Genomic DNA, 9,303 nt, shown 5'->3' with positions numbered 1-9,303 from the left:
CCCAAACCCGGTCGGCGCTCACCCCTCTTCCCCAGTTCCCTCCCATCACAAGCACAGTCAGAAAATTGGATTAGAGAGAAAAAAAAAAGAAAAAGGTTTTATTTAGGATGGGAACGCATAGCTTGTTATAAAACACTGCAATATATAAGAAGTGTATGTAATATGCAGCCATTAAATGCTGAACTTTATATAGTAATAGTTTGAAAACAATAATGACCTAAAGAAGAGTGGCATAAAAGTAACAACAGAATTGCAGTCACTCTCTGGACCAACAGTGAGAACTTGCCGTGTAGCATTTCAGACTAGGACACCTGAGGGCAAATCCTTTCTTTTTGGGTTAAATAATGTAAGGCCACATTTTTGTCCACGTTTTGTTGATGTCCCAAGTTGGACAGAGTTTCAAATCAGCAACAACAAATTTGGGAGAAGCTGCCACGGACTAGCAATAGACTGCCTTTCAAATGGAAATGCTTCTGCATTCATGTTTTCTGGGAACAGCCATTAGAGTTTTGTGTTACCTAGCTATCATAAGGTAGGAATTCTTTGTCCCATGTAAGATTTGGAGAATAGAAAGAAAAAACAAAAAGATTGAAGTTCAGTTCCAAAGTCACTCTCAAAAGATTTGGAAATGCCTTGTCAAACACTGTGTAAACATACGACGTTCATGAAAAATGAGGGAAGGTAATAAATAGAAGAGTTCCTAAGACTACTACAGTGTCTAACTAGCCAAAGTTTTGAGTCAGAACCAACCTGGAACATTTTCTTGTGATCTTCACTTCAGCTGTATTTTACAAGCCAAACTCTCCCAGTTATTATTCTGGCACATATTCACAGTCCCCACTTACCCTGAAGCTGGTGCTCATTCCTCAGGCTCTTGGCACTCTTCCTGAACCACCAGTACACAGATCTTGGGACTAACTCCCTGTTTCCAGATCTCCTGAAGTTTTTTGTGCCTCTGGGGTTAAGAACCCAGCCCTAACACCACATACACCATGTCTCCAGCCAGTCTCTTTCCACTGTGGTTCTCACCATGCATTCAGGTACCCCAAAAACGACTTCATTTTCCCGCACTGAACAACCGCTCCAGGCTTATGGCAGAAGTGAGCAGGAGGTGAGCATTCTTTTACCCACCAGACATTTATAAGGTTTCTTAGCCGTGTGGATTTTCAAATGCACTTTAAGTGTTGAGCTTTTCCGGAAGGTTTTCCCACACTCGACACACTCATAGGGCTTGGCTCCCGTGTGGATCCTCAGGTGGGCACCGAGGGCTGAGCTGTGCCGGAACGTTTTCCCACACTCTTCACACTTGTAGGGTCTCTCACCGCGGTGGATCCTCAGGTGCACGTTGAGAGCCGAGCTCCGGCGGAAGCTGTCCCCGCACTCCACGCAGATGTAGGGCTGCTCCTCAGTGTGCAGGCTCTGGTGCTTGGCCAGAGTGGAGTGGTTACTGCACCTCCGGCCGCACTCAGTACACTGGAAGGGGCTGGACAGGAGGCCGTCGTGGCACATGGGCAAGGCTTTTCTCCCATGGATCCGGTGGTGAGTGGTGAGCGCCGAGCTCTGGCTGAAGCCTTTTCCGCACACAGGGCACTTGTAGGGCCTCTCACCCGTGTGTGTTCGCATGTGGGTCACCAGTGAGGAGCTCTGCCGGAAGGTCTTCCCACACTCTGTGCACTCGTAGGGTTTCTCTCCTGTGTGAATCCTCTGATGCCGAATGATGGCTGAGCTGTCCCGGAAATGCTTCCCACACTCCTGGCACTTGTGGGGCTTCTCTCCGGTGTGGACCCTCCGATGTATGATCAGGGAGGAGCGGTCGCTGAAGCTTTTCTCACACCGGGGGCAATTAAAGGGTTTCTCACCCTTGTGGCTTCGCTGGTGGACGATGAGATGCGAGTTCTGGCTGAAGCTCTTCCCACATTCATTGCACAGGTAGTGCCTCTCTCCCGTGTGGGTGCGCTGGTGCCTGATCACGTTGGACCTCTGGCTGAAGGTCTTCTTGCACTCGCTGCATTGGTAGGGCTTCTCCCCTGTGTGGATCCGCTGGTGTTTGATCAGGTCTGAATTGCGGGTGAAGCTCTTCCCACATTCGGAGCAGCCAAAGGGTTTCTCTGACAGGTGGATCCTCTGGTGCTGGCTCAGGTACGAACTCCGGCTGAAGCTCTTCCCACACTCGGGACACTTGTAGGTTTTCCCCCCCGCCTGCTGAATCCAAATGGCACTGTTCCCACACATGGGCAGGTCCAGCTTGTCCCCAGCAAGGATAACCTTGCTGATGTGGGCTTTACCACTGTCCTTGCACTCCCAGACTTCCATCCCATAAGGAGGTACCATTCCTTGTCTCTTTGGAAAACACGTCTCTATCTCACTTTCTATTTCCAGCTTGTGGTCCTGTCTTTGATCAGCGTCCTGGAGGGAATCTCCTGTGAGCTTCCTGGAAGGGAACAGATGGAGTTCAGGTCTCATTGAACTTTCCTGATGAAGTTCCTGATGAAGGCTGCCCTTCTGCATGTCACCCATGGTCCTGTCACCTGCTGGAGTGAACAGAGGAACTAGCAATGAATAACCCCCTGCTTCTCTGAGGGAGAAGTCCAGAAGAAAAACCACCAAGACCTGCTGCACATCGGCCACCATGAGCTGACAGCACAGGAGACAGCCCCTTGGTATCTTCTCAGGGCACAGTGAGGGCATGGAGCCCAAGGTGAGTGGGAAGGGAATGTCACTCAAGGATAGGAGGCCACTGCAGCACAGATTCCAAAGGGGATCCTCTGTCAAAGTTACAGCCCTAAAGGGAAAGACCCATCGCTTGCCCTCAAAGTTCCCATGTCTAGCAAGGTTAGAGGAACATCATGACTGCTTTCCTTAATAATTCCCACTGCAGCTGCTTTTCCTGCTGCCTCTGAATCACTGCTCTTCAGCCAATATTCCCATGCTTGATCATGGAAGAAAGCAGCAACACCCCAGAAACATCCACCACTGCCCAGCAAACAATTTCCTTTCTTCTTTCCAGTCATAGCCCTTTTCCTTAAAAAGAAAGCTCTGCAGCAAATTGTATCTAGATTTTCTTTGTCTACAGAACAGATAGACAACTGAGTGGAATGATAAACTGTTTTATTAACCAAGCACGGAAATGAACCTTTAGACTGAAACATTTGGAAGCTGCTGGTTTTTCATTGGTTATAGTCATTTGGAGACACACCTTAGAAATTCATGCTGGAGTGTGAGGTAAGCAGATGAGCTGGACCAGCATTGCGTACAGGCTAAACATCATCCCCTCACATGGAATAGGAGGTGGTGCAGCAGATTAAACCCCTCAGGTTCTGTTTCAGCTGATCTGCAGGTTTTGGAAGACACCACTACACTGGTCATACCAGTCCCCAAAGTTTTGTTTACAACACTCAGGGCTGAAAAACATTTGCAGTATAAACAAAGTTACTCAAAAGCACCTCAAAGCAGCAAACTGACCCAGATATTGTCAAATATTGTCAGCACGAAAAGAAGAAAAAGCCACACTTTGGTTTATGTCTTTTAACATTATGAGTATATTCTTTGCTGAAAAATACACAAGATTGATTTCATTTTGGACAGGGTCTTTTTGAAAGGGTACTAGGTACCCCAGGACTGTGTTTCATCTTTGCCATACTCTGCCTAGAGATCTTCCTGGACGTAGAATCTATTTACTGAGGAAGCAGAAGAGGCAGGGTGGGTGTGGAGTGTGCAGCACGGTACGCCCCAGATTTTCAGCATTCAGCTCTTCCCTTCCCAGACACACTCCATGCAATTTAATTTCTCACCTTGTAAGCAGTCTCTCTACCGGCTCAGTGTTTAGCTGCTTCGGTCAAAAAGCTGCTTCTCTTCACCTTATCCAAAAGGTTAAGGCCAAGCTGAGGACTGCATGTCCGGATCAGAGGAAGGAAAACAGACATAATAAATACCTGTCATAGTAGCAGTGCTGTAGGGTGAGATTACAGGAGGATAAGTATTTAGGAGCTGAAAGTAACCTAGACCATAGGAAAATGATGCCCAGAAGCATGAGTCAGGGTCACTGTCAGTTCTGCCATACACACTGTGACACCACTGTTCAGGTCCAGTAACCAGGGCCAGCCTAGGTAGCACAGAGAGGTCAACCACATGTCCAGAGAGCTGCCTGACAGCTTTCTGCCTTCTCACAGGTATCTGGATGTTCCTCCTGCTGCAGTTCCAGACCAAAAATGCCAAATTTTTCTTTGTGTAAGAAAAATATCAATTCCTCAAACCATTTTCTCTCCATCACCTTTCTTCCCAGTGTTTTCTGCCATGGTTTGGAGCCCTGTTTAGTGCCTTGTGGATCCAGTCTCGATGGATCAGCCAAGCATGCACAGATCTGGGCAAGAGGTAAGATTTTGATCTGTTCACACATTATCAACAGCAGCAGCCCAAAGGCAGAATTTCCTGTCCTGTGCTCCAGAAAAATGGCTGTTTGACTGCCTCCTTCCAGATGGATTTTACCATCTGGGCTGGCAGTGAGCAGAAAGGAGGTCACACACACCTGTTTATGCAGGAACACTGCTGGGGGGGGGCAGCAGGATGGGGGGCAGCAGCATGGGAGGCAGCAGGATGGGGGGCAAGAGCAGCGGAGGATGGAATGTTTGGAACGCAGGTGTCTGTGACATCAGCAGCAAAGCAGCAGAGGTGACACTTCCAGCAGTGCAAGTGGGCCCCAACTGTCACAGGCACCACTCCCAGTGCCATGATGGTCTTGTGGGCTTATCTGGCCTTGTCTGGTGAGTAAGAAATGTCTCTCCTCCAAACCCAGCTGTAAGGAAGGGCAGTGGACCCAGCTGCTCAGCACCCTCCCCATCACTCCTCAGCTTGGGCAGTTTGGAGGCCAAAGGAAGAGATGGAGCACCCTCCAATGCCTCAGATGCAAAGATCCCAGGGCTTCTAATTTTGGCAGTTTTCACCACTGGAGTTGGTATTTTATTCATCGAGGAGGGCCACAGAGTGACCGAAGAGCCAGGCAGGAGTCAGAGCTGGATGCAGTGGGTACAGGGTGGAGCAGAAGTGGAGACTGGAGATGCCATGATAGGGACAGCTGGGTGCATTAAACCAGACACTAAGGCACAGGTCTGGAGTTAACCCACAAAGCTAAGAGGGAAGAGTTCGCCCAGTAAAGCAATAGGGGAAGCAGGAGAAAGAGGTCTGAGAGAGGACCTTGGTTAAAGACCTATGTAGCCAGAGGAAGAGTTTGCAGAGGCTAAAAATCTTGAAAGGAAACTGTCTACTTGCTCCAGCCCTGAAAACAGAGCAATATTCTCAGTTTCAGCCATGACTTCCAAGACACTTCTCCCAGTTCAAGATTTGAATCTCCAGAGCTTTGGTCCCTCAGTCATGTACTGTCACCAAAATAGTACACTCCTTTCAACATGGGCGAAACAGGTTTCCCACAGGTCTGGACCTTCCATCTCTAGCTTGTTAATGCATTTCCCATGTGCTGGATCCTGCACCCAGAAAAGGCAACAGAGATCTGGATTCAGCCCTCCAGCTCTTCCGAACATGCTGTGGTTAGCATTTCCTTCTCCCTCTGACTCCCTGCACTCTATTTTCCACCAGTGTTCTTGGGCTGGGGCTGCATAGCCGGCCCTCGGGGCACAAAGGCACAGCAGCTGGGAACACCACTCTCTGACCAGGAATACCACCAGTTCTTCAAGTTCCTGCGGATCACCATTCAAGCCAGCGCTGCCTGCCACCTTCGTGAGCTGTACGGCTGCAAGAACTCACTGGTCCAGAGACTGGACGAGTATGAAAACCACGGAGTCATCCCTCCAGGTAAAGCCAACCATGACTCCCAAGGGCAGGCAGTTGGACAGGGGTCCTGCATGGCCCAGATCACTGGGACAGGAAACACTCAGGAGCTGGGGCAGGGGAGAGAGGTGGGTAGCAATCCTGCAGTGAGGAGAAGGCATCTGCTCACGGGCATCCTCTCTCACATTTGATTGCATCCACACATGTCCCTAGGACCAGCCTCCTCTAACCCCATGAGTTGTGATGACCAAGAAGCATTGGAGTTTCTCACAAGGTTCCCAAATTACACAGGGGCTTTCATGGAGGGACATCACTCAGCAGGGAGGTTATTGTTAAGGGGGATGTCAGCACTGGAATCTAACACAGGGTCTGTGTCTTTATTTGCCTCTTTCTAGGGCCCATATGCTCCGAACTGCCAGGAAATCCTTTCTTCCGCAACTTCTGCACCTTTTCTCTTTATCGCTGTATTACGAAAAACTATTTCCTTAAGGTGAGTTGTTTAGCTATTTCCTGAAGACTACGGTGTGCTCTGAGCAAATAACAAGCAAAAGGGAGAGCCCTGAAAATGCGTAAGTGGGAAAACAAAGGGCTAAAAGACAGGGAAGATAGAAGAGAGCCATCGGCAGCCCGCCTTCCAGGGGCACTCACACCAAGCTGATTAGCTTACACAGATGCCACCTGCAGCCACTTGCCAAAAATGAGACTTTGCAGAAGGTATTCTTCAAAAAAATGAACCTTTGAGGACCACCTCAGCCCTCTTCTCCAGCTCTCATTCCGAACCAAGTTGAGACAATCTAGGTTTCTCCAGGAGAAAGGGGGATTCATGTAGGCTAGAAGAGGAGAGTATAGAGGGCTGTGAGTCCCAAGAGAGATTTATGAGGAGACTTGACAAGGAAAGGATATGAAGGTTTATTTTTCTTTCCTGGGCTCATCTTAGTAGGAATTGGGAAAAATGAGACTGTGCAGTGAGAGCTAAACACACAGAACAGGGCTGTGCACAGGTGCCTGCTCCTAAGCCTCTCCAGAGGAATGTTTTCTCCTTCACAGAGGACCATGTGCCCAGGACACAGCAGAGCCAGGCAGCGCAGCAAAGCAGGCACCAGCACCACCACCACAAGCAGTGATGCCATGTCATCCAGCAGCTTTGGTCCCCAGCCAGTCCCCACCACGTCTCCCACATTTGGCTCCAGACCTGGCACAGGCACGGCTGTGATCCCCACCTCCTTACCCACAAGCACACAACCAAATCCTTCTGGCCCACAAGCCACAGAGGTGACAGCCAGTGGCCAGCAGCAAGGACAGCTGCCCAACAGTGACATCGAGGATCTCCTCCTGAGGATACTAGACAGCCAGGTGCAGACTTCACTGCAGACAATGAAGTTGCTGATGTCCGTTGGGAAGATTGTGAAGGAGGAAGAGTTGCGGAAAGCTGCCACGAGCCTGCTGGTGGCCCTGAACAACGCAAACGTGTCTTGGTCACCAGCCAACTGATACAGTTCAACAGTGTGGTAAACACAGGGGAAAAGCCATCGCTTCCAAGTGCATGGGGAAACAGAGCCATGGGAAATGCTACTGCTCAGGATTCAAAGAAAAAAGATGGTATCCTCTTGGAAGTAAATGTATTGAAAAGATACCATTCTCTCCTGTAAAAACTGTTTGCTCACCGTTGATGGTGTTTGTTGTGTCATTCAAGGGATGTCATGGGAGAATATTGGCTTTTCTTTAATAAATGTAGGTGCTCCTGCTCAAAAGCACTAAGAGAAGAACCTTCTTTGGAAATATGTGTGTGAATATACATACACAGATATACAAGGGGTGCTCTACAAGTACAGGAAGGCCTTATCCTGCAAGAGAACTGCTGGTCCAGCATTCTCCTTGTACTGGGGTTTGCACACGGTTGACATCTACTTCTGAAATATTGTTATGAAACACACAGGATAAATATTCATATTAAGAGCTTCCTCTTGTCTCTCGCAAAAAATCTGAGAGTCTGATTTATAAGGAACTTTGACTAAAGTGCTGTTTCTTTTCTAAACACTGAACATGCCTGTAAGTAAAACAGTGTGAAGCCATCTGGAGTCTGCACTTGCTGCTAAAACCAGAGTGGGAACTCTCCAAGAAGCAGCTCTGGTTCTCTGAATCTCCACTCAGAAGATGTTGCTACCTCAAACTCAGTCTAAGCTCCAGTGGTTTTGGCTTTCCAAGAAGACCACCACTGAAGTGAGAATGCCCTATTCACCTTTCCTTCTACAGGCTTTCTTGTTATCTGTTCCACCAAGGGCTATGAGGAGAAAGGGGTCAAAGGCAGCTCTCTTGATGATGCACCACACCAAGCAACATCCCTGTGGAGAGGGTCTGGGATGCTGGTTCCCTTTATACTGCTAAGTGACACAAACACAGCTGAGTGAAATATAGGCTCTGTGTCTATCCACTGAAGGAAGTCCTTAGAAAGAAGATCTCAAAATCACAGGTCCTCCATTGTCCTGGGAAGTGTAATCTTTCCCAAGGCCAAAGGCAGGTCACACATGGGAAACGTGCAAGCCCTGGAACAGTCCCTAGCAGGTGGGATCCGTAACAGAGCACACGCTGCCCCGGCCTTACTCCGGCACACCAGCTCATTCTTTTCTCCCTGGAAGGCGCCCAAAGCTGCCAGATCCCTGCCTGAGGCACCACGGCTTGTGCCCCCATCCAGCTGTCTGGACAATGACAGCTTCCCCAGCTCCAGCAGCGGGGGTACTTCTGGCAGCAGCCTTTGCCCGCCTTCCCCACCCTCCGGGCTTGGCTGGCAGCCCGCGCGTTTGGGTGCCAGATTTGGCAGCCGCGAGCCGATCGCTGGAGATATCCCGCTCGGATGGCTCCGGCCAGGCCCTGCACGAAGCGGCGGCCCCGTGCCGCGTTCCTGGACCATCCTCCCGCCGGGCCTGCGGGGGCTGCGGGCCGGAAAAGCCGCTCCCGCACGGCCCCGCCTGGGGCCGGTCCCCCCACCTGCCCGGCGGCCGGACCCCACCGAGGCCCCGCGGAGCGCCCGCCCCGTTCCACCCCGCTCCTTTCCCCGCTCCCCCCGCACTGTGGCGGCGTTCCCAGCCCATTAGCTCGCCCGGCGCCGCCCAGCTTTTGTTACGGAGGATCCGCGGGTCTCCCGCACACTCACCGGGAGCGGGGCCATGTGCGCGGCGGCCGGAGCTGCGGCGGGGGCGAGGGGCGGCGGCGGGCCGAGGGCGAGGGCGGTGCGCTCCGCTGCTCCGGCTCGGCCGCGTTCACCCGATCGTGCGCCGGGCGCGGCCCCAGCGCTACCGCCGCCGATGGGGAGGGGGCGCGGCTGCGGCGCTGCCTCCCCATGCGCTGCGCGGGGCCGCCCCCGGGAGGGAGGGGCCCGCTCGGCCGAGGGGCAGCGGGGATCCGCCCCCGGAGGGTCGGGTCGCTGCCATCCAGCACCGCCGTCCGCGGTGGTCGTGGCCGGGAGGCGGCCGCGCACGGGTTCGCGTCCTGTTGGGTACCGGGGCTCTCCAGAAGCGGGAGCAT

The 9,303-nt window shown here is 51.5% G+C and overlaps 2 protein-coding genes across 3 annotated transcripts; one reads left to right on the top strand and one right to left on the bottom strand.

Moving 5' to 3' along the window:
• Window positions 1-78: 78 nt before the first annotated feature.
• Window positions 79-9,303, bottom strand: LOC125324557 (zinc finger protein 883-like). Its single transcript, XM_048300565.1, has 2 exons — window positions 8,933-9,303; window positions 79-2,431 (listed from the first exon to the last, which is right to left on the bottom strand). Exons 1-2 carry the CDS (start codon window positions 9,301-9,303, stop codon window positions 1,090-1,092), a joined length of 1,713 nt encoding a protein of 570 aa, XP_048156522.1. The 3' UTR covers window positions 79-1,089.
• LOC125324329 (acrosin-binding protein-like) lies at window positions 4,265-8,760 on the top strand. Of its 2 annotated transcripts, none has more exons than XR_007202931.1 (3): window positions 4,265-4,371; window positions 5,590-5,805; window positions 6,177-8,760. XR_007202931.1 is itself a non-coding variant. In XM_048299998.1 (3 exons), the coding sequence occupies exons 1-3, from the start codon at window positions 4,727-4,729 to the stop codon at window positions 6,293-6,295; spliced, it is 369 nt and encodes a 122-aa protein (XP_048155955.1). In that variant the 5' UTR covers window positions 4,625-4,726; the 3' UTR covers window positions 6,296-8,760. The 2 variants fall into 2 exon arrangements, 1 of the variants encoding a protein (XP_048155955.1); XM_048299998.1 differs by lacking the exon at window positions 4,265-4,371 and adding an exon at window positions 4,625-4,760.

Source organism: Corvus hawaiiensis, chromosome 4 (assembly GCF_020740725.1).
Source record: "Corvus hawaiiensis isolate bCorHaw1 chromosome 4, bCorHaw1.pri.cur, whole genome shotgun sequence".
NCBI lineage: Eukaryota > Metazoa > Chordata > Aves > Passeriformes > Corvidae > Corvus > Corvus hawaiiensis.
The sequence above is the reverse complement of the archived record's forward strand: the minus strand, read 5'-3'. Positions and strand labels throughout refer to the sequence as shown.

Excerpts from the sequence above, each read along its gene's own strand:
- LOC125324329 (XM_048299998.1), top strand. The coding sequence starts at position 4,727 with ATGATGGTCTTGTGGGCTTATCTGGCCTTGTCTG. Across the intron at positions 4,761-5,589 it reads GGCTTATCTGGCCTTGTCTG|TGTTCTTGGGCTGGGGCTGC; the intron begins GTGAGTAAGAAA and ends ATTTTCCACCAG. Across the intron at positions 5,806-6,176 it reads CCACGGAGTCATCCCTCCAG|GGCCCATATGCTCCGAACTG; the intron begins GTAAAGCCAACC and ends GCCTCTTTCTAG.
- LOC125324557 (XM_048300565.1), bottom strand. The coding sequence starts at position 9,303 with ATGCTCCCGCTTCTGGAGAGCCCCGGTACCCAACAGGACGCGAACCCG. Across the intron at positions 2,432-8,932 it reads CGCACATGGCCCCGCTCCCG|GAAGCTCACAGGAGATTCCC; the intron begins GTGAGTGTGCGG and ends GTTCCCTTCCAG.